This window comes from Pipistrellus hanaki (genome assembly GCF_964339955.1).
Source record: "Pipistrellus hanaki genome assembly, chromosome: 4".
In the NCBI taxonomy this organism is placed as follows: Eukaryota; Metazoa; Chordata; class Mammalia; order Chiroptera; family Vespertilionidae; genus Pipistrellus; species Pipistrellus hanaki.
The window spans coordinates 21,688,375-21,715,515 of NC_140506.1; the positions used below are offsets into that span (position 1 = coordinate 21,688,375).

At 44.3% G+C, this 27,141-nt stretch overlaps 1 protein-coding gene across 6 annotated transcripts in view; it reads left to right on the plus strand.

The window, feature by feature from the left end:
* Positions 1 to 27,141, plus strand: part of PDZD2 (PDZ domain containing 2) — a 309,850-nt gene that overhangs the window by 130,759 nt on the left and 151,950 nt on the right. Inside the window, exon 1 of one of the 6 annotated variants that reach the window (XM_084882600.1) lies at positions 17,298 to 17,426. The exons of 3 other annotated variants lie outside the window; for them this stretch is intronic. Coding sequence is in view for 1 of the 3 variants with exons in the window: in XM_084882598.1 (XP_084738724.1) it covers positions 17,825 to 17,844 (20 nt within the window). In the remaining 2 variants the exon portion in view is untranslated. Of the gene's footprint in view, positions 1 to 17,297; positions 17,427 to 17,669; positions 18,175 to 27,141 lie in introns of those variants that run through there. 2 more of the 6 variants (XM_084882599.1, XM_084882598.1) reach the window with 2 other exon arrangements.

Below are 27,141 nucleotides of genomic sequence, written 5' to 3' on the forward strand. Positions count from 1 at the left end.
AATTAATAAAAATATTTTTTTTTCAAAAAAGAATGTCTGACACACACACACACACACACACACACACACACACACACATATATATATATATATATATATATATATATATATATACACTATTTGTATTTTTATTTATTTTAGAGAGGAAAGGAGATGGAGAGAGAGAAACATCAATGATATAACTGATTGGCTACCTTCTGCACACCCCCTACTGGGAATCGAGCCCACAACCCGGGCATGTTCCACCGACTGGAATCAAACCCGGGACCCTTCAGGCCATAGACTGATGCTCTATCCACTGAGCCAGAACTGACCTATAGATTTTAAAAAGTGCAAAAAGTATGGTGGTTCCTTCAAACAATAAAAATATGTTTAAAAATTAGAATTACCATATGACCCCTCAATTTTATTTCTAAGGTATAGATAAAAAACAAAAACAAACAAACAAACAAAAAACACACCAAAACTGTAAGCAGATACTTTAACATATATTTGTCAGCCGGGTTTGTAGCAGCATTATTTATAATGGCCAAAAGGTGGGAATAACCCAATGCCCATTGATGAATGGATGAATAAACAAAATGTAACATATACATGCAATAGAATAATGTTAAGCCTTAAAATGTGTGTGTTCACTAGGACTTCCAAGTACCACAGACTGGATGGCTTAAAGAAAAGAAACTTATTTTTGCACAATTCTAGAGGCAAGAATTTGTTATTAATAGGGGCAAAACTCCTGAAAAAGGCTTCCTCTTCCCCTTGACTCCTGGGTCTCCATGTCTGGAGCAGAATGTACCCCATTGGAGCAACTGAGCATGCACATTTCCCACCCCATTGCTAGCTAACCACCAATTCCCAAGCTTTAAGATATGGACTAGGGCATGCTTATACTCTTCATTTTAAAGTAATAGACCTTTTTTTAGCAAAAACAACCCCCCCCCCACACACACACACACAAAAAGGGTTCCTGCAGTTTAACACAGCTGATTTTGTAACAACAAGGTATCAGCTTAAACATGAAATGACGAAGAGTTTCTTGATTTATGGACATCTTCCAAAAGTTTTTTTGGACTATGCAACAGAAATAGAAGACAGAGAAGTGGCTCTAAGATGTGACCTAGCCCTAGCTGGTTTGGCTCAGTGACCAGAGGGTCAGCCTGCGGACTGAAGGGTCCCAAGTTCAATTCTGATCAAGAGCGTGTACCTCAGTTGCAGGCTCTATCCCTGCAGGAGGCAACCAATCAATGTGTTTCTCTCACATTTATGTTTCTCCCTCTCTGTCTCTCCCCCTCCTTTCCACTCTCTAAAAATCAATGGAAACATAGCCTTGGGTGAGTATTAACAACAAATAGATGTGGCTTCATGGTGACATCTTTGTGCATATCTTTCTGGTCCCCAGAACATTTTGTGTTCCTTATCTCTGGTGATTTTTTTCATTTTGATATTTCAAATGTAAAAGATGGTGGGTAGCCTCAGCTTGTGGAGGAAAAGAAAGTTTTGTGATTGGGAAATAAATCTTTAAGAGATTCATTACATTCTGTTACTAGTTGCTGTAAGTAAGGAGTCGTCAAAAGGGAAAAACCAGAACTCTTCAGAATATTTGCTTTTCAGAAATGTCAGCTGGTATTTCATAACTGTAATATCCCAGGCAGGTGACCTCAACTCTCTCTGAGGCTAAGAAAGAACACTCTATATGTTATGATTTAGAGCAAGACAATTAGAGTATTTCCATGCTTGACTCCTTCTAATTTGCACAATGCAAGGGCAATGCAGGAGAATGCTGGTCACTGATGTGTGGGCATCACTGATTTGATTGTTATCATGTGAGACCATTGCATATTAATATCCCTCAACTATCCTCTCCACCTTTCTTCTCCACGATGAGCTTCTCTCTATTTAAAGTTTCTAAAAGTTTGTCTTTTAGCCTCAGGAACCCTTCCTTGTTGACCAAGAATGAGGAGTTCATCTAGGGACAGTTACAGAAAGTAGGTCCTCTTGCCCTCCAGTGATTGCTAAAGCTGATGGTTAACATTTTATCATGGTACAGGGGGAAAATCAGAGCCTCGTGATCTTGGGTTGGTATCTCTAACCAGAACAGCACATAACACATAATGAAAGCTCAATAAATGTTTGCTGAGTAAAATAAATGTTCCTTTTTTAAATGAGGGTCTTGGGTTTATGTATCTTCTGTGACTGGTCCTGCACCAGCCCCATTATTTCTGGCAGAAGCATCAGTCATTGAGAATGTAGTGTTCAACCCTAGTGGATCCATATTTGGAATTTCTGTAACTGTCCACCTGAAAATAAATGGAAGTATAATAGGTTATATGCTTTTTCAGTTGCTGTGTTTGCAAAAAGACAGTGTGTGTTGGTGTTTCCCAACTTACCATATTTCATATGTTTTGAAATAGATTGAAAAGGATCCTTACAAAAAATAGCAAGCTGGTGGTATTTGAGTAAGCTTGTTTTAGTCTTTTATCTATAAACAAGTTATGTTTATTTTTTTTGCAAGAACAAACAAACAAACAAACATGATTCTTGCAAATTTTCACAACTCAACCTAAATTCTTTCTCTTAAAAATCTCTCCTATCACTGTGGTGCTCTACTGATTAGTGTGGAAGTATAGACAAAGGCTTTTATGATCACCTCCAGAAATCCTGTTTGAGGGGGATCTTCTCTATCCAAGACTATTAAAATAAACCATGGCCCTGGCTGGTGTAGGTTAGTTGGTTGAGTGTTGTCTCATGCATTGAAGGTTCTCTGGTTTGACTCCCAGTCAGGGCATATGCCCATATTACGGGTTCGATCCCTGGTAGGGGTGTGTATAGGAGGCAACTGATCGATGTTTCTCATCCCTTTCTCTCTCTCTCTCTCTCTCTCTCTCTCTCTCTCTCTCTCCCTCCCTCCCCCCTTCCTCTCTCTCTCTCTCTCTCTCTCTCTCTCTCTCTCTCTCTCTCTCTCTCTCGCCCTTCCCCACTTTCTCTCTGTCTCTCTGTCTCTCTCTCAAATCAATTTAAAAGTGTATTAGTCTTACCTAGCCAGTGTGGCTCAGCAGTTGAGCCTTGACCCAGGAACTAAGATGTCACTGGTTTGATTCCTGGTCAGGGCACATGCCCAGGTTGCAGGCTGAATCCCCAGTAGGAGACGTGTGTGAGGCAACTAGTTGATGATGTTTCACTCTTATCAATCTTTCCGTCTCTCTATCTCTCTCTCTCTCTCTCTCTCTCTCTCTCTCTCTCTCTCTCTCTCTTCCTTTCTCTCTCTCTCAAAATCAATAAAGGGGAAAAAAATTTTAATGTGTTAGTCTTTTTAAAAATAAATCACTTTTGAAAGAAGAGGAAAGGTATACTTAAGTTGATTCTCAATAATAAGAATATATTGGAATAATAATCACCTATATTGTAATCTATATTCCAATAAGAATCTATATTGAAATTACAAACAAAATTCACATGCTGGGATCCCTCCCCTCAAAATTCAGACTTGCTATGTTTTTGGTGTGCAGTCTTGATGCCGAACTATTCCTGCCCTCTGAGGATGGATTTTACACTAGTAAAGGTTATAAAGAGAACGAGGCAGAGACCACATGCACGTGTAGCCAGCAAACCCTGAAATACGTATCCTCTGATCCTTCACAAAGATGGTTTGCAGGTTCCTGCCCTATATGCTGGAGGTCAAATGTGCCCAGCCTCGCTCTGGAGTCTCCCTCTGGGGCCGCTGCCCTGAGGACCGGAGTGTGAGGTGGAGGCTGTGGTGGGCTTGCTCTGGGTTAGCAGAACTAACTCAGCTTGAGCTTTGTTTCCCAAGTCGTCCTTGCACAGTGCTGGGTGTGTATGGGCTGCAGGAAGCCTGTGCACAAGATTTGCAAGCTTTGGAATTTGAAAGTGAAACAGCAGCTGTGTGCATGTGTAGCACGGACTGCAAAGGTTGGTATATAGCACTGGGCATCATTCTCTGGTCATTCATGTCTGGAGTGGCATCCCAGCTCTTCCCGGGTGCTCTCGCTCAGCTCCCCTGGCTCTCAAGCCAGAGTGTGTTCAGATCCATGGTGAAGGACGTCCGCTGTCAGCTCCTGCTCCCGGTCAGCAAAACCATGCAAGTGGAAGCTGGGGTGGGAGATGGCCCCGGTCCTTCTTCTTGGGCCCCAGCTCATCCTTACACTTTCCCCTGGCCCTGGCTCTCCCTCGCTTGTGTATTTCTGTCCCAGTCACTTTCCTTCCTGACATTGGGGCCCCACCCCAGACAGACAAGCAACAGCCTATGTTCACCATTTGACGCTTTATCTGGCCCCCACTTGTGTGAGGTCAAGTCTATAATGATATGCTAGTCCTAGTGGTTCTGCTTCTCTGCTTCTCTGACTGAAACAGTGACTCAGAATAAAATGAGGGAGGCTACAGAAGTAGAAAGAAAAGCTGAAAAATAAAATGAAAGAATGATTGAGAATATATGGCGTCTGTTAATTCTGGAAACGTAGGTAAAATACACAAAATTCTGTCAAGGTTTTTAATCTGTAAATAAACAAAACAGTAGTAAAAATGATACTCCATATTTCCAGACTTTATAGACCCCAGGCATATTTTAAACTGGAAACCTATGGAACTGGAAATGCTACCCAGAGAGCCTGGCATGAGTGAGCATGTGTCTCCATTAGCCAGCATCCCAGCTCTCTGGAATCATAGCCTGGGAGACTCCGCTCACGCAAATTCCACTTTTCTACTTTGGTAAAAAATAAATAAATAAATAAATAAATAAATAAATAAATAAATAAAATGACCACCCCTAACCGGTTTGGCTCAGTGGATAGAGCGTCGGACTGCAGACTGAAAGGTCCCGGGTTTGAGTCCAGTCAAGGACATGTATTACCTTGGTTGTGGGCACACCCCCTGTAGGAAGTGTGTGGGAGGCAGCTGATTGATGTTTCTCTCTCATCAATCTTTCTAACTCTATCCTTCTCCCTTCCTCTCTGTAAAAAAAAAAATCAATTAAAAAAAAAGAAGAAGAAAAAAAAATGACTAAAATTCCAACAGGTAAACAACCATGCAAATGTGCAGGGGAGTTTCCTAAAACTTATTGGAGGCATTGCTCTCTGCGATTAAATTAAATAGAACAAAGGCAAACAAGGTGTCTCTCTTGTCTTCCCAGTCCTTGGTTTTCCACTAATTTAGTGATCTCGTGTCCATGTAAAGGTGGCTGGCTATAAGCGCTCCCTGCAACCTTCAAGTTACAGCCGGGGCATCTAGCTCAGCCAGATCATCCCAGGTGTGGGCCTCCCAAGTGGTGAGGTCTGTGACTAACTCAACCTGGACCCTTTGCTTAGTTGAGCTCCAAACCACTTGCTCACAGGAGAGCCCTTTTATGGGTAACCTCCTCTTCTGAGCAATCTGTAATGGGAGGGAAGGGAGGACATGACCTCTGCCTCCCCCAGCCTCCCTGTTGGTTTCTGAGCACAGCTCCCTTCTGCTCTCCAATTCCCATGATCTGGGGGCCCCCTCGGAGCTCTCACCAGGAGGACACAGGGGCCCGGTTCTGGAGGGCCGGCGGCTCTCTCATGCTCCTCAAGCATTGTTCCCTAAGGTAGAAAAACAGGGAAAGGTCATCATTTTTTAGTTCCTTCAATTTGCTTTCGATTCCTTTATCCCCGCACTGAGGTCATCTTTGAAGACTCTCTCTGTTTACAGGGGACACGGAATCTTAATTTATCATCCCTCTTCTCCTTGAAGGAGACTTCAGCGTTCAGAGTAAACAGTATGACGAATGTTTGTTTGGTGATCTTTCATCATTTTATCTTCTTTACTAATGGCCATAGAAGAAAGGAGTTTGCTTGCAAGTAATAAATAGTTGTGCAAAGGGGAAAAGGAGTAAAACAAAACAGAGTTTAAGAACTCATTGTGGTGTAAGAGAGCAAATAATTGGAGGGGAAAAAATCTTTGGATTAATGTTGATGTTCAAATCATAAGCAGATTTAAGATTTAGAATTCAGATCTTCTGCCCAAAACACAGAGCTAATAGGAACCTGAGCTTTTAGGTGGCAGGAAGAAATCTGATTTTTATTTTCAAGAAGCTTCATTTTATTCTGAAGGTTTCTTTGATTGAAATGAAAACTTGAATATTTAATTGCAGTGGACCTTGAAAATGCCATGGCTATTTACACACACACACACACACACACACACACACACACCAAATGCTTCCAAGGAGTGGTCATTATACTAGTATATTTGAAGCCTCGTTTATTTTTTTAAAGCTAGTATTTTCTACCAAAGTGGAAAATACTTTAAATGATAAAGTGGTACATATTCTATTCAGTAAGGCATAAAGGAGCATCATCTGTAATTTCACCACCCAAAGGTGATCACTGCTCATATTTGGTGTATTTTCTTTTGAATTCAAGTCTAAAACTCACACATATACAAACTCACATACATACACACTCACACACACACCCCTACAAGAATGGTTTGGTTGGGCTACCTGATCCTGCCACTTAGGAAGTGTGTAACATTGGGCAATTTCTTAATCCCTAAGCCAAGGTTTCCCTCGCTGTAAAATGGAGAAAAGAAGGACAATCCCTAACTCATGAGATGACAGGAAAGGCTTATCATCTCGGCCTGCACACTGCAAGCAATCGACAGATGCGAACTATTATTAGTTTGTAACTCTCTCTAGTTACTTCAAAAAACAACATATAACTCACCAAGCTTTTTGGTAGCTTTGCAAAGCTACCGGTTCTCATTCATTTCATCCCTATTTTAGTGGAGATTTGCACATGTTTGAGCTCCCCTACACAAGTTAGATTCCTGAACCTGCAATTAGAATCACTGTTAATAATAACGTGTACGCATATTGCAGTCTTGTGCCAGCACTCTACACGCTCCGGCTCATTGACAGCTTGCAGCCACCTCTGTGAGTTAACTGTCACTCTCCCCAGTTATAGACAAGAGAATCCAACCCTACGCCTCCCTCTTCCCAATGGACTGCTCACCTAACATGGCCCCATCCCAAATCCCAGCATATCCTTCTGGACATCCCAGGATGAGTCTGAAAGCAGCTTCCTGGCCAGGGTCCAGTTGGTTCCTAATAGAGCAACAACTATCAGCTAGTCACAGAAGGTACCCTGGACCAGAATGTCTGGTCCCTAGACATTCCAACATCCTTCTATCACGTTTTCCTCTATGGAATGAGTATGATAATGATCTTACCTTCCTCATGGAAAATGAAGTGATAATTCATTGAAAGTGATGATATTACTAATAGTTTGGTGGATGTTCTAAATAGTAATGACATTACTTACCTCTCCACCACTATGGCTGTTTTTAATTATGTTCCTTGTGAACAACTTGATCGCACTAATGTCCTTCCTTTTTTCCTAACCAGCCCACTCAGGGAGCATCCATGTCTTGTCAGATCTTGCTGGCTACCCTGCTTCCCTCTCTGAGTTTTATTCCCAGTCTCTCACTTGCAATCCCAATTATTCTCTGTGACAACTGAAAGTAATTCCAGGGCTGGTGCCCCTTCATGCCCTTTCCCCCCAGGTATGTATCTATAAATGTGTTAAACTAGTCACTTCTTGGGGTAGTGTTGGTATGCTCTCTATATGGCACGCTATTTGTAAATAGCATGGCTTAAAATATATATATATATATATATATATATATATATATATATATATATATTTTAATTTTTAAAATTTATTTATTTATTTATTTATTTATTTATTTATTTATTTATTTATTTATTTTTACAGAGAGGAAGGGAGAGAGATAAAGAGCCAGAAACATCGATGAGAGAGAAACATGGACCAGCCGCCTCCTGCACATCCCCCACCGGGGATGTGCCCGCAGCCAACGTACATGCCCTTGACCGGAATCGAACCCAGGACCTTTCAGTCCACAGGCCAACACTCTACCACTGAGCCAAACCGGTTTCGGCAAAAATATATATATTTTTTATTGGTTTCAGAGAGGTATGGAGAGGGAGAAAGAGAGAAACATCAATGATGAGAGAGAATCATTGGTCAGCTGCCTCCTGAACACCCCAGACTGGGGATTGAGATGCAACCTGGGCATATGCCCTGACCGGAAATCGACCCGTGATCTTCTAATACATAGCTCATTGCTCAACCACTGAGCTATGCCAGCTGGAGAGTAGCATAGCTTTCGTAAAGAACATGGTTGAGGTGGCCCCTGGGACCCAGAGAAGATTCCAGTTTTTTCCTTTGTGAGAACCTTGTTTGGAGCTTTATCTGGTTCTTTGCTTTTCCTAATTAGGACCTTCTCCAGCTGATAGGATTTCTTAGAGTTAGAGAGAATGGGGCAATCTAGAAGGATTTCTTAGAGTTAGAGAGCATGGGGCAATCAGGAAGGGAAATCTGACTTTTGAGGATAATTTGGAAGAATTGGGGAAACAACTTACTAGCCATTCGATGTTTCCTTAATGTGGCTCACTGACTTGTAAAGAGGAGATGCTTTGATGTATCATCATAAGACAGCAAGTCAAGGTGAAGCAAAGACTGATCAGGGGAGGAGGATAATAAACCGAGTGAGAGAGGTTGGGCAGAGATGAAGGACTCCAAGTGAGCTATAAAAAAGATGATCAAAAACCTATCCTTGGAAACATTTTTCTCTTTCTGTTAAGATCTTGCTTCCAAGTGTATCTTCTGTTTGGCTCAAATACATTTTTATAAAAATTTTCTTAAAAAACTATCCTTGTAAGAAGTCATCTATCAGAGTGAGAAACAAAGGATATTTTCAAGGGTTTCATGTTTTAACAATGTATGCATGTTTTGTTTTTTGTATAATTATTTATATGAATGTAGAGGTGATTTTTATAAAAACTGAATAGCAAATATGATTAGGGTTGTGAGATTTCAGGGGAAAAAATCCTATGTAATATTTGAGACATACTTATTCTAAAAAGTATTATTTTTTAAATTTAAAATTCTAGTTTAATTGGGTTTCCTATATTTTCTCTGGCAACGTTTGTTCAAGCCTGTGGAAGGAAGGGCACCAGCCCCTGATAGATGGAGACAAAGGAAGAGTGCCTGCGATCCTGCTTTAACTTTCCTGGAGTCCGGGAAGACCATTCTGGGGAACATATTGCTCATATTGTAGAGCCAGCTGTCAGGGCTAAGGTGTGGGCCAGGCCTAGAGGTGGGCAGTGGTTGCAATGTCCAAGTCCAGTACTCAGGGGTAGGTCAACATGAGGACCTCTGTGGGCTGGAACAAGTTTCTCTGGTCCAGGGAACAGGGAAGGGGTTCGGGGGATGGAACAGGAGCTTTAGTACGTGGGATAGGACCAAAGCAGAAACAAGGACGTGGGTCTATAATACTCTCGTATTGGGTCCTTGAAGAGAAAACATCAACTCAAACGCGGTTGTAAAATGGGCTTCAGGTTGTTGATGACCATGGTTGCAGGCTACCAAAGCAGTAGTTTACCATGAAAGCAAGTCCTTGCCTCCTGCCATACACAGAGTGGGTATTAGCAAGCAGGCACAGAACAGCCCCACAGCCTGCTTTTATAAATGAGGTGACATCTCTGCTGCTTGTTCTTGCAGGGGCTTCAATGAGCCCCTCCCCAGAAGGTTCACTCTGAAGGGCGTGCAACAGTCCTCTGTGCGGAGGATCACCTGACTCTATTGTCAGGCAGAATCCTCCAGTAACTGGAGGGGACCCTGGACCAACCTATGGATTTCCACAGCTGAAGCACACTCAGAGGTATTAGGGAGCTGGCTTCTCTGCGTGCTTACAGCTCAGCCCACAAGGACAGAGGTACAAACTTTTCTAACCAACCTAACGGTCTCTTATTCCACAGATGAAACACTGTTTATTCCCTCCATTGCTAACTGCAGAGCCTTCTGCTACAGACCGAGACAGTGGTATTTCTGCTACCCTTGGTGTCCTTCAAACATTAGTGCATGGCCTCTACTGTGTAGATAACAGTTGTCATCACTTGATAGTCCAAATCAAAATATTTTATAATAAATGTCAGATAATATAAAGAGTGGACAGGGACTTCCCAGACAAGGAGATAGTTATCAGAAAAGTTTATGTGTGAATTCACAGGTAACCTTTTCTTAGTTGCTGTGAGTTAAGCCCATGTGAATAGGACTCAGGGGACCTCAATGTCAGAAATTCTTTCACATTAAGGCCCATAGGAGTGGCTTGATGTTTTCTTCAGTACAATGGGAATAATAAATAGTGTCTGCCACGTAGGTGTTAGGGGAGGATTAAAAGAGCATACATACAAGAGCTTGGCCTAATGCCTGTACATAGTAAATATCCAGTAAACATTAGCTATGATTACTTTTATAGTTGTTGTTTTTTAATATCAAGGTATTAAGAGTTGTTTGCCCAGTACCTAAACCAATATCTGTTTCATAGTAGGCACTCAGTAAGTAGTTGTGGGAATATGTATTTGGAAGTCTCCTGATTTATACTCATTTATTCCACAAATACTCATGGGGCACCCGTATGTGCCAGGCACAATGCTCGGCCCTGGGAATAAAATAGTAAGCAAGGCCACATGACCTCACTTGAAAAGATTTTACTGGAAGGGTAAGCAGATCAGTGAATTGTCAGTCGGGATGTTGTGGTAGCAACAAGGAGGGCCTGGATATATTCTAGGGGAGATTCGGGGTGAGATCCCTGGCAAAGGATGGTCTATCCCTGGATTCTAATGAGTCCAGAGACGGGAGAAGGCATTAGCCAGGTGAAGGTGGGTAGGGTGGAGAGGTGGGGAGATAAACCCAGTTTAGATGTATTGAGGGGCTCAAAGCAAACAAGAACCTGACCTGTTCTCACAGATTCACGCAGGTAATTTAGTTCAGGATATCTCCCACAGATGCTTAAAGATGACTGGAAAGTACAGTTGAGCTTTAACATTTCTCATATACAAGTACACAAAAATCCCGTGACTCTAAATGATGGAAATAGAAGCAGATGTTGCCACCATATCTGGAGAATGGGAGATGGAAGGAATTGTGTTTTCTATCTCTCTGTTTCTGGTTTGTGTTAAAGTAATTAACGTTATCTCATGAATGTAGGCTTTTCTTCCTGCATTTCCAATTCTTGCAATTGATCTTACTAAACCTCCAAGTAATAACTGCACATCCTTTTTGCTTCCACTGTGTTTTTTAATTTGCATTCTTGATGAGAATTCATTTGACTGGGCTCCAGGTTGCATGTGATTATTGCAGAGATGAGTGGTGGACATGAAAGGAGAGATTGAAAACATTCCTCCATGGCCTTTTGGCTCCTTTCCTGTATTATTCTTTGGAGTGGGCATTAGATTCAGATGAAGGGACATTAGCAGAGTAATAGCAAGTCACATGGGAGGAGGACAAATTGGGAGGAGCTGGCCGTTCAGTTCTTCAGCTCTCTTAGGACCAACTCTGACATCCCTTTCATTGGGCTTAGGCCCCTAGTAGTAGATTGGATTTATTTCAGAATTCTTTTCATTGGGACTGGATATTTGAAGGTTCTGGTTCTAGCTTAATTAACTCCCACTCAAACTTAACTCCCACTTGACTAGATTTCACCCTCATATCAGGTGTTTACTAGCAAAATATTTTAGGGTTCATACATTCATGTGCCCATTTGTGCAATGAATTACTCGACAAAAATTTACTAGATATCTACCATAAGCATAGTACTATAAAATAAAAGGAAATTGAAACTTTTGTTTTTAAAAATGTTTTTATTGATTTTAGAGAGAGAGGGAGGGAGAGGGATAGAAAGATACAAACACCAATGAAGGAGAAACATCTATCGGCTGCCTTCTGCATGCCCGCAACTGGGGATCGAACCCAAAACTCAGGCTTGTGCCTGTCCAGGAGTGGAACCAGGCACCTCTTTGTTCATGGATCAATGCTCAACCACTAATCCACACTGGCCAGGCTTTAATATATTTCTAATGGATTATAACAGGGTTTCTCAATCTCTGCACTATTGTTATGGACATTTTAGACTGGATAATCCTTTGTTGTAGGGCCTATCCTGTGCTTTCTAGAATGTTTAGCCAAATTGCTGGCCCTCTACCCACTAGATGCTGGTAGCTCCGCTCTGCACAGTTGTGGCTACCAAAAATACCTCCTGACATTGCTAAATGTCAGGTTGAGAACCACTGGCCCTCAATATCAGGCATCATCCTAGACACTTCATTTACTCTTTCTCATTCAATTTTCCCTCCCCGAATAGCCCTTAAGGAATATGGTTTGAATATGAGTATAAGACATCTTAAATGACTTACCCAGAGTCCAATGGGTAATAATTATGGGATTTAGACTTTAAATCTAGGTCTTTCTTATTCTACTCATCCCAGACTGCCATCCAACACACAAGGAACTTAAGATCTGGTTGGAGAGATGTGATCTGAGCCAACTGTAGTTGTGTTCATCAGCAAAGAAATGACTTGAGCAATCAGAAGAGAGAGGTATCAGTTGGATAGAGAGGTCAGAGACACATCTACAGAGATTAGATTGTTCTTTCAATAATTGTGGGTAAATGTTTTGATTGGGACAGTAATTATGTGTTGAGGAGTGGTAGGAGGTAAAGTTTGAACAGGTAGCATTGGGTAGCAATTAAGATCAAGTGTTCCAGATGGAATCAGTTTGGGTTCCAGCTTCTCTACTTACTAGTTGTAAGACCATGAGCCAACTGGGTAATCTTTTGGCCCAGTTGTGTTGTTTGTAAAATGCATAATAATAGTACATATTCTTAAGATTACAATCAGCATATAGTAAGTTAATATGTAAAGGGCTGAGAACAAGACTCAGCATCCAATTAGTGCTCAATAGATGCTTGCTCCTTAATACTTGATTCTGTCAGACTTCAGATAGACTGGAGAATCTGTACTGTAAATAATGGAAGCTTTTGAATCCGGGCCTACAAAGATGGTCCACAGGTAATACAATGTGTTCATGGCAAGTTTACAAATTGATATCTTTAGGTTGAAAACCTGTCTCTGGTTCCATGAACTGTTTCTGGAGTACCAGTGTCCAATGGTCCAACCCTTGTGTGGGAGCTTTGGGCTTGAAGCATCAAATACATCTTCCCAATAGATTCAGAGACAGAAAGAAGCAGCTTGGGTATCCATTCAGAGATTCATTCACTCATCCATTTGTTCAACCAATGTTTACCGAATACCTTTTTTATTCTGGGCAACCTGTTTCTATTAATTACATCAGGAACACCAATAAGTCACCACCCTGCCCATGTGTAGGCTGGAAGTGTATTGGACAGAATTGTCATTGTTTAGTTTTAAAACAATTTCTGTGGCTTAGGTTATAACCCCGAGGTTTCTTCCTATGCTTTGCTTAGTATCACTGCTAGCCTTTATATTTATGGAGCTCTCTTAGGCTCTGGATGTGGTTAGGGATCTCCTGGGAATTTCCTCTTTCGTCCTCTCTCCCGCTTTTTATAGCTACATAAGGTTTAGATCTGTTAACAAACACTTGGATAATTATGCCCCTCTCTGTTTATAGACTCAGGATAAATTGTCCTAATGGGAAAATATCTTTCCTTTGGAGTAATTTGCATCAAGGCTTTTAATTTTTTGTTTGTGTGTGGCTCGTTTGCCTTTCTAAAAATCATTTTGATGTCTGTTTCTCTCATGAATCATCTATTGTTGATACACAACAGCACTCAATAAACCCCATTACAAATCTTTTCTTGATCTGAAAGTAGTTGACCTTGGGAAAATATGTGACCCATCCATGTGCTTTCTCATGGGTGCTGAATTAAAGGAAACAGTTGGATGTTAAGATTTTAGGAACATCTGTTAAGAGGTCTATAGAAATGACCCACCAGAGCCTTGACCACCAGCACACTGGGATAACTCAATTTAGTTTAGTTTATCTTAAAGCATCACCATCACAATGCATTTGTATTCGCTCAACATTCGTGGAAGGCCTACTCTGTGCGAGGTTAGATTATAGCAGCCAAGTGTTTCTAGTTAATAAAATACACGTGAACCCTGATCCGATTCTTCAGCTTTGTGGAAGATAGCTTCTGGTCAGAAGGCAAAGCCAGTCCTTCCTTCCTCTATCGTGCTGGGAAGAACTACTGCATTCCTCGGGCGATATAAACCCCTGGAAGGCTTGGTTTTTGATCATTTGGGGTCAGCAAGCATCAGTGCTTCTTTTTGCAGTGCTTCTTCCTCCCAAGAGCTAAAAATACTTAATGATGGGAGGCAGTGGTGTAATGGTTAAGCACACACATCCTTTGAGTCACACACTAAATGGGTTTGAATTGGGATTACACCATTTATTAGCTGTTACTTAACCTCGTTGTGACTCGGTTCCCTTGAATTAGAATAAGGCTACTAATTATTACCACTTCACAGGGTTACCGCAAAAATAATAATAATAATAATAATAATAATAACAACAACAAGGCAGAGAAATAATTTACATAAAGTAGTTAGCCCGCTGCCCAACATAATTATAGTAAGAGCTTCATGATTCAGAGCTATCAGTATTATCATTATCATCAACTAATATTTGTATGCCCACTAAACAAAAAGCAATGCTGTCTATATATAGACATTCTAGAGGAGTGATCTATGAAATATATTTGTCATCTATTCAGTGTCTGAAGTTGGACACACTCTTAGAGATGCCCATCCCCATAAACAAAGGTCCAGTGAGATATGGCATCTGTTTGTGTACAGCCTTGTACTCTCCTGGCACCTTGTCGTGAACTAGGGAACCTGGCACTCAGGGAGTTCTCTCCCTCGTTCAGTGGAGAAATGAGGAACATTGCAGTTCTAGAAGGGAAAGGAAAGAAATTCCCTAGCCTGGTTTCTGCCTAACCATGGCAGGAGGGACTGTCATTTTAGATGAAGTCAGATGGGTCAAGATCTCCCTCACAGTGATGTCAATGTCAAGTCAGTTTCCATTACATCAAGCAAGTCTGCTTTTGTGTCTGACCCAAATTTTAATCTTGCTTTTTTGAGTCTCTTACCTTTTCTGTCTTCTGTGGAGATGAAGAACAGCTGGTCCGCATCTTCTTTATAATAACCCTTCAGATGGGAGACTGTTACATCTGCCTATAAGCACTTTTTCACTCCAGACTAAACAATTCCAAATCCTCTAACCTTCCCTCATAGGTTCTATTTTTCTGTCTCTTTAATCATTTAAACCTTTCCAGGGTCTCTACATCTCCCTCCCCTAAAATAAGGGGCCTCAGACTGGACATACGACCCTGAGAAGAGGCTGCTGCCAAATTCTTTATTATGGGGAAGGCACCTCCCTTTCGTGTCAGACTCCCACCCCTGTGAATCCACCCCAGTGTCTTGCAGGCGATTTCTTTATCAGTACAACGCGCAGACTCATATTAACGGCATGGTCTGCTGTGATCCTCGTGTCTTTGTCAGGTTTCCTCACATGTAGATATTAAACCCATTTGTGCCTGTCGTTCTGATCCTCACCCCTCAGGATACTGCTTTTGTAATCACGCTGAACCCGGAACTGGTTTTAACGAAGCATTTCCTTCATGCGTTGGACCCGCTCTGGATTCTCCTAACACATCAACAGTTCCCGCTCAAATTAATCTTATCTTTAGGCTCTGGCTGTGCATATAGTGAGTTTAAGTATTATTTAAACCAGATCCAGTTTAAAATTGGAGGCCACATTTTTAAGCACCCCTTTGTGTACTGAGCCATTGATCTCTTTTCCAGTCAGCAGTGAGCCCCCGTGAGGGAAAAGACCGAGCAGATCATATCTTTCTGGCCTTGGCTGATGAGAATGTCATATGCATTCAAGGCTTTCCTGAAATTAAAATCTTCTACAGATGTGGTTACATTTTAATTTCCCGGCACATACACACCCTAAACTGAGCTTAGGCAGCAAAGTTGGGGGGGGGGGTATTTATTTGCATTATGCTTGAGATCATGGGTTTACTTTAAACTGCATTGGTCTGCACATCATAAATTCCACGCCAGTTTGAAGGAGGAGAGAAAGTTAGAAGTAGAGCATGAAGAAGCTATCGGTGCAGAAAGCAATGAGAAAGGAAGAAAAGGAGCACATCTGAAATGATTAGAAAATCATTCAATTTGTACTTAACCCCCAGACAACTCATCAGATGCCCAGATGCCTCATAAAAAAAAGTATGTTAATGAATCCATGAGGGCAGAAAAGAGGGACAAGGGAATGGGGAGGACTTAGCATTCACTGAGAACCTTACAATATTCGTAAGGCACACACATTCTGTTAGAGACTTTTGGATACCCTTGGCTTTTCCTATAATCATCAGCCTAACTTGCTTTGCCCCAGGAATTGCAGTGTTTTGAGGCTTGCAAAGCTTGTTCTCACTGGGCACATGTAGTGTTCTCCTCACTCCACGTGTCAGTGTTGGCTGCGATACCCATACCTCCTTGAGATACACTTTATCGAGGGTTTGTTTCCTCTCAGGACTTCCAAAGGGGGAATGCCAGGGCTTGAGTCCTGCCTGCCTCCCGCTTTGCTCTTGTGCCAACCTGAATGAAGCAACTGGGGGGTAATTCCAGCCTGGTGTTTATGATGATTACTTCCCAGGCGCTCTGTGGGCTGCTTCTGAGAGAGGGCAAATGTCCAGGCGGGTCTTGACATGGTTGGCCCCTCCCTGGCTTTTTGGAATTACCCATTCCAATGGCAGTAATGGAACTGGGAACGGAAGCCTTCTTTGGCCACCTCCTTTATATTTAATTGCTTTGAATTCCACCAGATCTGTGTGTTGCAAAGCTACTGGGGCTGCTGGCTGCCCAGGAGGGGGACCGTTGCTTAGAGAGGCGTAGAGTTTGGGAGTGGGACAAGGCAAGATTCTGGTATGAACCCCAAGGGGGTGGGGTGAGTGTGTGCACCTGTCTGCACGTCCCTGCAGGCTCCAGGGCTTCAGTTTGGGCAGAAATGTGTGCATTTCACCACAGGAGGTCCCCTCACCTCTAGCCCCCTCTGGTAGCTCCAGCCCGGATCCCTCTCAGAAGCCAGGTGAAAATGTTTCCAGCCCTAGTCCCTTACTGGCTTGAGGTTTGGCACAGCAATACTTTCACTTTTCAACAAGTGTAAAGTTAGAAAAATGGAATGAAATACAGTTGAAGCAACCCCTCTGCCTAATGAAATGTGGGGGCGACTCCTCCTCCCTCTGCCTGCCCCCCACCCAGCCCCAGCTTTAAGAAAAGCAAACATTCTTTTCCTGTCTTATTTGTCTTCCCATTAATTTAAGACAGGAAGCCCTCAGTGGGTGTGATGTAAACAATTGAGCCTCGTGGGTCGGGCTTCCTCCTCAGTTTGCAGCTGGAGAGATGGCTTGCACGGCCCAAGCCCATTCATGCCTCTCCCGGGGATGACTTGTTGACTGAACCCCCAGAAGACGGGAGGGGCGCGGAGCCGAGAAGGTATAAAGGAAATGCTTAAGCTGTGCAGTCAGCGGCGATTGTAATTTCAGCAGCGGTGAGTTTTGGTTACCCCCGGCAGAAAGAATCTAACTGGGGATTTCTGGAAAGTTTCATGACATCCTGCCGATGTCAGGAAGGTTGTGTGATTCGAGTTTGGGACTCGCCCCACCCACCCCACCCTCAGTGAGAGCCCATGCTGCTGCCGCCGCGCGTGAGACCATGCGGCTAAGAAATGAATTGATGCGGGGGGTGGGGGCGGAGCTTCAAGCGGCGGCTGGAAGGAGAGCTTGGGACCCGCGGGGGTATCTGGATGGGGCATTTTCGCCTTCAGACCTGCTCCTCATGGCCAGCTAGGAGCTCCGGGCACTTGCATCTGCACCCCCAAACTCGCCGGGACCCTCCCCGGGGCGGTTTCCTCTTGCACCAGAGGGGAGTGGCCAGGAAGGGTCTGGAATGCCGTGGAGTTTTGACAAGTGAGCCGGGGAGTGACGGGCCGGGCTGGGATTCCGTTACAGCCTTTCCCCCACCTCCCCTCCGGGGCCTGCAGCAGGGAGGAGAGGAGGGGTGCTCCCTCGGGCAGCAGCGGACCGAGCAGCCTCGGGGACCTCCTGCAGGGGCCATGGTGCGGGAGGGCAGCCCCGGGGCGCACGGCGGAGGGCCCGCCCCGAGCAGGTGATTGGGGTCAGGATCGCCCCGCGCCCCGCCCAGGCCCGAGGACCCACTCCCGGCCCCGCCCCCGCCCCGGCCCGGGCTCCGGGGAGGCCTCGGACCGGAGACCCGCGGAGATGACTTCAGAACTGGAGGTAGGGACCTGCGTGACAAACAGAAACCTCGGGCGCCTGCAGCCCATCGCGCTGGGGTGCAGATGGAGGCTGGCTCCCTAAGGGTGGGGAGTGAGAGACGCCAGCGGCCAGCCCCCGAGGGCCTCGGCTCTCTGCACCTCGCAGACCCCGCACTTGTGTTTTATTGTGGGTTGACGTGTTTGGAGGAGACGGTCTGTGCTCCCTGGGAGGAGTAGCCGAGCTGGACCGGGTTTGTCAGTTACCGGGGAAAGGAGGCTCCCTCCGTGCTTGCGTGTGTGTGTGTGTGTGTGTGAGCGGGGGACTCGCGGGGCCAGTCTGGAGGGGCCCCAGGATCACGGTTCTCTAAGACGCCCCATAAGAGGCGCTGTTGGAGCCCAGGACTGGAGTGTGGGGTGGGGGCGCGGCTCCAGGAACCCCGCGTCTGTTTCAGTGCCCTCTCCCTGCCCCTCCGGCGGCTGGCTCGCAGGGAAGGGATCTGGGGAAGAGCAGAGCTGGTCTTCCACCAGCTGGAACAGTTTAGGACCCCTCCGGAGGGAGGTCAGGATCTCCTAGAGGGAGGGATCTGCGCCCCAGGCTATTAAACGGTGCTTGGGAAACTCCCCCCACCACTGGTTCATAAAATGTTTTGTTTGTAGAATCCGCAAATCAAAGATTTTAAAGATGAAAGATGTTTGGGAAGGGAAGGATGCTTTCTGTCGTGTTGCTGCACTCTGGTAGGCAGTGCATAAATACAAGGGTGAAATAAGGAGATAACCGCAGCTGTCATCCTGGGAAAGCTTTTGGGAAGAAAAGATTCTGTAAATGTAAACAGTAACAGATTTTCATTAAAAAAAAAAAAAAAAAGTCAGGCTGAGTTTGATGTAAGAAAGAGGGATGGGCTCTAGCTGGTTTTGCTCAGTGGATGGAGTGTCAGCTTATGGGCTGAAGGGTCCGGGTTTCGATTCTACCCATGTTGTAGGCTGGGTCCCAGTGTGAGATGTGCAGGAGAGAGCCAATCAATGATTCTCATCATTGATGTTTCTCTACCTCTCTCTTCCTCTCTGAAACCAATAAAAGTATATATTTAAAAAATTAAAAATAAAGAAAGCGGTTGGCATTACCTCTGTAAATTATATGGAAGTATCTTTAAATACACATAAAATACAGTACTTTCTGACTTTGCGCTTGGGAATCACTTTGCATATAAGTTGAAAAGTATGATACCTGCAGTGTTACTCTGACCATAAAATACTCCCTAACCTGTAGATGTACCGTGGCTCTATTTTTTACACCTGGGATGTTAATGAAGTTGAATTGATATTGGACCCACCCAGTTAATTACCTTCAGGATGTTAGTCAAAGCCCTTGCCTCCAGGGTGTGGCCCTGAAGTAGGGTGGGCTTTGGGAAAAGAAAGAATAAAGTCTGCTTGGCCAGCATGGCTCAGTGGTTGAGCCTCCACCTATGAATCAGGAGGTCATGGTTCAATTCCCGGGCAGGGCACACGTCCAGGTTGCAGGCTGGATCCCCAGTGTGGGGCATGCAGGAAAGTCAGTCAGTTATACTCTCTCATCATTGATGTTTCTGTCTCTCTCTCCCTATCCCTTTCTGTCTGAAATTAATAAAACAATTTAAAAAAGAATAAATAAAAGAAAAAAGTTCTCAGAGTGGGCCACACACGGAAGAAACAAATAGGATGTACCGAGGAAGGTGACTGGGGAGACCCCTGTGGGCTCGGGATTTCAGGCTTGGTCAGCCTTTCAACTTGGAGCTGTGTGAGCCTGCACTGCTGGGTTCATGGAGGAGATAGAGCCAACCTCTCCCTAATCGAGACTGAAAGGAAGACAGTGGAAAGAGCAAGCAGCATTTCCCCAAACTGCTTTTCTGCTTGTCTTCTCACCCCATAAATTGCCCATGCCCTTTATCCCATTCCTGCTGATCTCTGGAACTCCATGCAGGTCCCACTTAGGAACTATTTCCTTGAAGGGAAATAGTGACCCATGATAGCCTGTTTCCTGGGACATGGCGTTCTCTTCTCACCTGCTCTGCCATGTGCTCAGCCCTGCCATTGTTTTAATTAAAGTTGGCATACAATATTAGTTTTAGGGGTACAATATAGTGATTAGACATTTATATTCCTTATGACTATAGTACACTCACCTAGCACTATACATAGTTATTACAGTATTAATGCTGTACTTGACATCCTCGTGACTTTTTATAATTGGCAATTTGTACTTCTTAATCCCCTTCACCTTTTTCGTCCATCCCCCCCCAAACCCTTCCCATCTGGTGACCATCAATTTGTTCTCCAAATCTGAGTTTGTTTCTGTTTTGTTTTGTTAGTTCGTTTTATTTTGTTTGCTTTAGATTACACATATTAGTGAAATCATATGGTATTTGTTTTTCTCTGTCTGACTTACCTAACTTAGCATAATACCCTATAGGTCCATCCATGTTGTCGAAAATCAGTCCCTACCTTCTTCAACTCTTCTGTTCACCAAGTACCTTTGCTGACTTCTGGAAGTGGGTACGCCCAGGACACTACTCAGAGATCTCTTCCTGATCCTTGTTTGGGTTCTAATTCTGGAATCTGACTCATAGCCTGGCTTCCCTTCCTTCTTTATCAAAACTATACACAGTGCATCACTGAAATATCAGATAGTACCGCCAGGCTTATAACTGGAAACATCAATCACTAGCCTCACCAACCTCAGCTGCTATGCCCCAGAGACAACCACTTTAAAATCTTCGCACAGCCGAAACTGGTTTGGCTCAGTGGATAGAGCATCGGCCTGCGGACTAAAGGGTCCCGGGTTCGATTCTTGGTTGCGGGCACATCCCCAGTAGGGGGTGTGCAAGAGGCAGCTGATCGATGATTCTCTCTCGTCGATGTTTCTAACTCTCTATCCCTCTCTCTTCCTCTCTGTAAAAAATCAATAAAATATATTTTTTTAAAAATAAATTTAAAAAAAATTCTTCACACAAACAGCAAGTGCTTATTGGTTCTTTCTGTGCACCAAACCCTCAGCCTGCTGCTCCCTCTGGTTTTGCTGCTCATGAGGCCTGATGGACAGCATCATCCTGTCTCATCATCATCATCCCTGAGATTCAGCTTGTCCCTTTCTCAGATGGCATCCCTCGTTTTCTAGACCCTTTATCTCCCTGTTTGTTTCTTCCTCTTTCTTTGTTTCCCCTCTCTCTCTAGTAAAACACATGTAGAAGTTCATGAGGAAGAGTACATGGGAGATAAGTTTTGTGAGGTCTTTCATGACTTATTGTTTGAAAGGGTAGTAAGTCTACCTGGGAAATCCCTTTCCCTCAGGGATTGGGAAGCACTGCTCCTCCGGGGACAGTATTGCTGTGGCGATGTCAGACATCACTCTAATTCCTGCTGCTTCCAAATGCCGTTATTTCCCCCTCTCTGCATCCTTGTGCTTTATATTGCCCTTTCTCGCTGTCATGAGATTTCATTTTAATACACCTTGCTGTGTCTTCATTCCATTTACTTGGTGCTCAGTGGACCTTCTCAATCTGGAAACTCATACCAGTTTTCTGGAATGAAAAATTTCTTCTCGTCATGAACACCTGTTAAATTAGAAGTGGGATGGAATCTCTAGTTTTCTTCTTTTCTTATTCTATCTCCTTTGAAAAAAAAATGTTCCCTTCCTGGGAAATTTTCTTTTTTTTAATTTCCTCATTTTACCTTCCAAACCATATGTCTACTATCAAATTTCTAATTTTCAAGAACTCTTGAAAATGCTTTTTTTTGGTATAACATCCCATTCTCCATTTCCAGCTGAAAAGATTTTCAGCCTCCATTGAGCACAGTGACGCTGCTTTGAGGCATCCCTCCACTCCCCGCACGGGTTCTTTTCCTGACTTATTCTGAGTATTTTTGTTTTGTTTTTGTCTTTAAATCTGCATGTTAAAGTCTTTCCGCAAATGTCTGCTGACCCTGGACTTGGAAAGCTAGCAGGGAAGGTCTGCATGCATGAGTGGGGCTTGTGCCCGGGAATAGTTCCTCCTTACCAAGAACAACACCCAGAACAGTGTTTCAGAATCCGGAACAATGCCTGGCACCCAGGGAACTTCCCATGTGTATTTGCTGAGTAACTGAAGGGTGCCCGATCTTTCTAGGGCCCACGCAGTAGAGAGTGTTAAAAGCTCCCCAGGTGATTCGAATGTGCAGCCGGCCCCAGTACCTCTGCTACAGGATTATCCTTTCGAGTGCTTTTACTGGACGCCTCCTACCTGCGGGTGGAAGGTCTTTCCTTTCAGGAGAAACTGACCAGGGGAAGAGAAATCCTCACACCGAGGTGACTCAGTGGGCTGCGGGGATCTGCGAGACCAGGAGACCAGGAGTCTATTTGGTACTGAGACTTTTCTCGTATTCCCCTTTGCAAAGCCTCACCGGGTCCCTTCAGCCACACGTGGTTCAGCAGATTGCAGAATGCAGGCAGTGGCTTTGGTGCTAGGATTGAGAGAGGAGAGGGTAGAGGGGTATGACAGCTTCAAGTGCAGACTTTCAGCTGGTCCTCCTGCTTTCAGGGGGCCCCTCTGCCCCCTCGGTGCCCATGTTCCCAATTCCGGAGACTCTCTGGAGTGCTGTGCTATGAGTCCCAGCCTACTTCCCGGCTTCCCGCACTGCTGGGCTAGGTTTCAGCTTTCTCTCATCTGCTAAGTCAGTTACCACTGCTTTGACTATTTGCCAGCTTCCAAAATGTTGTTGCAATCATAGTTTCTTCTGTTCTCTTTGGGAGTTGAGCAACCCCTTCCCCCACACTTTAAAACATTCCTTGACTCTCATTCCATCCTGGGTATTGGTGACTGAGTCTTCCTCCCTGGTGCCCCCAACTCTCCCTGGAGCCCTCCTCTCAATTCTTCTGTGTTTATAGCCCTGCAAGTGTCCACTTGGGATAGAAATGCCACTGGGCCAGGTTGTATTGTCGTCAGTGGAAAGTCGTTACAAGTGTCCCAAGGGTGTGAATGGAGTGGTTATAGGACGTGTATACAAGGTATGTTGATGTCTTCTCCATCTGGTCATTAGTTACGCTTCCTTGTATGTGTGGGGTATGGGGCAGAGGCGTTTCTGAATGTGTTTGGTGCTAACGCTATCAGATTGCTATCTGTGAGAATAACAGCACAACTCGTTGACTTCATTGAAATCTGCTCACCTTCATTTCTTTGGTCCCCACCGGAAGCCTATCAGGTGCTCCCATACTGGTGTGGTCTGAGAAGTATCCGTTCCTTAGATGATTAGCCTGCTCGGATCTGGTGCCTCCGTCCCACACCCCAGAGACAAGTGTAGGAAAGTGTGTGAGCCAAGTCTGCAATGAGGTGTGAAGGAAAGTCTCTTGTGGAGGTTCTAAGGAAGGTTTGCTCGTTACTGAGAAAAAGACACGAAAAAGAAATGACTCCATTGCTTCCTTGGCCCATTGCCATGGAGAACAGCTTAGCAGTACTTGCCTCCTGCCTTAGGGTGAAGCCAACTTGTTGGGGCAGGGGTGAGGGGTAGGAAGGGAGCGTGGGGCAGAGCCAGCAGCCCATCCGGTAGTTGACACGTGGCTCAAGCCCCACCCTTCCTCGGCACTTCCACCCCAGGAGGTGATTAATTTCCTCCCAGTTCAACCATTTTGAATCAGGGTTTTGTGTCATTTCCTACGAAACTGATACAGGTGGGTATTTATTAATGCACTGTCTCATTACCAAAGAGAGTGAAGGCAGACGTGGACTCACCTTACAGAAGATCTGAGCTGCCTGGTTCCTGGTTCCTCCCTACTCTGCCTATTTTCCAGGCAGATCAAAGTGATTTTATTCTTCCAACTTCAAAAGAAGACATTGAGCTGGGAAAAGGGGATTCCTTGCTTTGTTCCATCCCAGGGAGAGAGCATCCCGGGCGGTCACGAAAATGAAGATGATGCTTAACATGATAGTGCTGTGACAAAACCTGCGTTCCAGCCCATGAAAAGCCAAGTGCTGGTTCTCCCTCACTCCTGTGATTGTGGAGGCTGGCCAGTCTGCCTGCACACTCGGGATTGTTTCCACCCTGGTCCACCCTATGTCCTGGTGCATCCCAGCCTTTGGGAAGCTTTGAAGATGAAATAAACTCCGGAAGGACTCAGGAAGACCGGATGCAGGAGAAAGTGGTCTGTCCATTCCTGTTTTCCCCAGATGAACTCACCCAGCAATGACACACTCTCTATTTTTATGAATGAGAAGCCCTCCTAATCATTTCCATTCCCATTAAAATATTAGCCTGAAGGGAAGCCCTTAATTGCACTTAGCATCATACCATCGTTTTCCTGTTTGTATCTGTATCTCTTATTAACCCAAGACAGTAAGGACGGGCACTTCAAATTGTAGCATAGCTGCGATTTATTGAGCACTTACTGCTTGCCAGGAATAAGCTTCAGATGTCTGAGTTTATCTCATCCTTATAATGATCCTGTGAAGAAGGTACTCTTGTTACCCCTATCTGATGATGGAGATCAGGGAGGCACACAGGATTTGGGAACTTGCTCAAGGCTGTCCATCTTTCCAGTGACAGAGCAAAGATTCAAATGCTGGCAGTCTGGTTCTGAAGCCCATTCTGTGCTCTATGACATGTATCCTATGTAATTCATCATCATAGCTTGGACACCCTTATACCATCTGTAGTGTACAATAGGGATTCGCATGCTACTGTGAATGAATAAACACAAGGATTTTTCATGTCATTACAGACTCATTAATTTTAATGGCTGTGTATTTCCCCATTGAGTCAAAGGACCATAATTTGTGTAACTATTTCCCTAGGATTGGACATTTAAGTGGCCTGGGCTAGACTAGCTGAGACTGGGATGGCTGGAGAAACCTCACATATGTGGTCGCTATTTGGGAGATGCTCATGAGATGTTTTTATAACTCTTCCATTCCCTTCTCTGCCATCGCTGGATCCATCCTTGGGGACCATGCTAACTTTCATCCATTTTCAGGTCCCGTGGCCATCAGTAGAACTCTTAAAAACAGATGGCGCTGTGAAGGCTTTACTACTTTTGGAACTTTTTCCAAGAGTCCCTGTTAAACATTAAGCATTCGTTGGCCAGGAATTGCCGTCTGAAATGCGGATCCCTGGAATGTCGCCTGTCAAGTGCCATTTTTCAGGTGGTTTCTCATAACATGGCATTTTGCACTTTTGCATCCAGAGATAATATATCTGACTCTTTGATTTGTTATTTAAGACTTCTGGCTGACCTCTGGGATTCTTGTCTTAATTGACAATTGATAGAAAATATAAATGGAAAAATGTGTTAGTGTGCAAAGTTTGGAGTTTGTTTTACCTTTGGAAATTGGGGGTAGAGGATTAAGGAAAACTGTTATGAGACCATTTTGTCTGGCCAGCGGTTGTCTTAGTGGTTTCACTTGTTAGGCCCTGTGTCAACAAACACACCAGGCCTCAAACAATATGATCATTCTGTAGAAGCTATTTGCAGTTCAAGAAGTTTCCGCTTTTGTAAATTAAATTATCTGGGATATGCTAGAAGACCTTGATATTTAAATTTTGATTAAACCTATGGTAAAAACAACAACACAAAACCCTTTTGAAGAACAAATAATCTTTTTTGAAAAGTCAAAAACATGCTAGTCCTAAAAACATCTCTAATGTATATACATGAAAATCATGCAGGTGGGGGTATCCCTCAGCCCGGCCTGCACCCTCTTTAATCTGGGACATCCTCATAATCCGGAACCTCTGGCTCCTAACCACCGCCCCCCCCCCCCCCACACACACACACCAGCCTGCTCACCCCCAACTGCCCCCCCCCCCACTGGCCTGCTTGCCCCCAACTGCTCCCCAACCCTCGCTGGCCTGATCACCCCAACTGCCCTCCCCTCATGGCCTGATTGCCCCTAACTGCCTCTGCCTTGGCCCCATCACCATGGCTTTGTCCAGAAGGATGTCTGGAAGGTCTCCTGGTCTAATTAACATATTACCCTTTTGTTAGTATAGATGTATAATTTAAAGTGTGTATGTGTGTGTGTTTTCCTCCTTCCTCCTCCTACTCCCCAATTTGTCCTCTTCCTTCTCTGTACTAGGAGACCAACTTCTGTGAATGACAACATCTGGTCTCCCTTTGTCCTGGTTGTGGTTGGCTTTAGCCAATGGCAGGCACAGGCGGGTCCCAAAGCAGGAGAGAGTGTCGAAGCATTTACCGCCTCCCCCCCCCCCCCGTCCCCGGAACCTGCGAAGGTTCTGACCATAACTGATTTCTTCTAAGCTCCCTTTCGTGGCCCCCACTCACACTGCCTTCTCCCCTGGCCTTTCAGACCAAGTGGAAGTACCTCTTTCTGGGCCCCTGGGTGCTTCATCCTGCCTGTATCTCTGGGAATAGTCCCTGCAGAAAACTCAGTTCAGCCCTTTTGAGTGTGCCCCGTTTCCTGCTGGGACCCAAGTGGGAGTTATTTGGATCCATCCCTCCTCATATAGAATCTCGATGGTCATGTCTAGCTTGGAAAGGCCCAGTTCCATATCCTTTGTATCCTTATCAGCATGGGTTCATTAAGCAGTAAATTACCAGATGCCAGTTATACAATATGCTAGGTCAGTAGTTGGCAAACTCATTAGTCAACAGAGCCAAATAATCAACAGGACAACGATTGAAATTTCTTTTGAGAGCAAAATTTATTTAACTTAAACTTCTTCTAATGCCACTTCTTCAAAACAGACTCGCCCAGGCCGTGGTATTTTGTGGAAGAGCCACATTCAAGGGGCCAAAGAGCTGCATGTGGCTCGTGAGCCGCAGTTTGCCAACCACGGAGCTAGGTGTTCACATTAACAATTTTTCAGAGTTTATAAATGGTTTTTGTTAAAAGCTGAAATAATGGAATTTTCAAGTTAGAAGGAATCTGGGAGTGTACCTAGTTGAGATTCATCATTTAGGTGCTGCACCGACTGAAAGGTTGGCTGCTTTGTCCTGCAGCCCAGGAGGAGGTGGTATGAATGATGC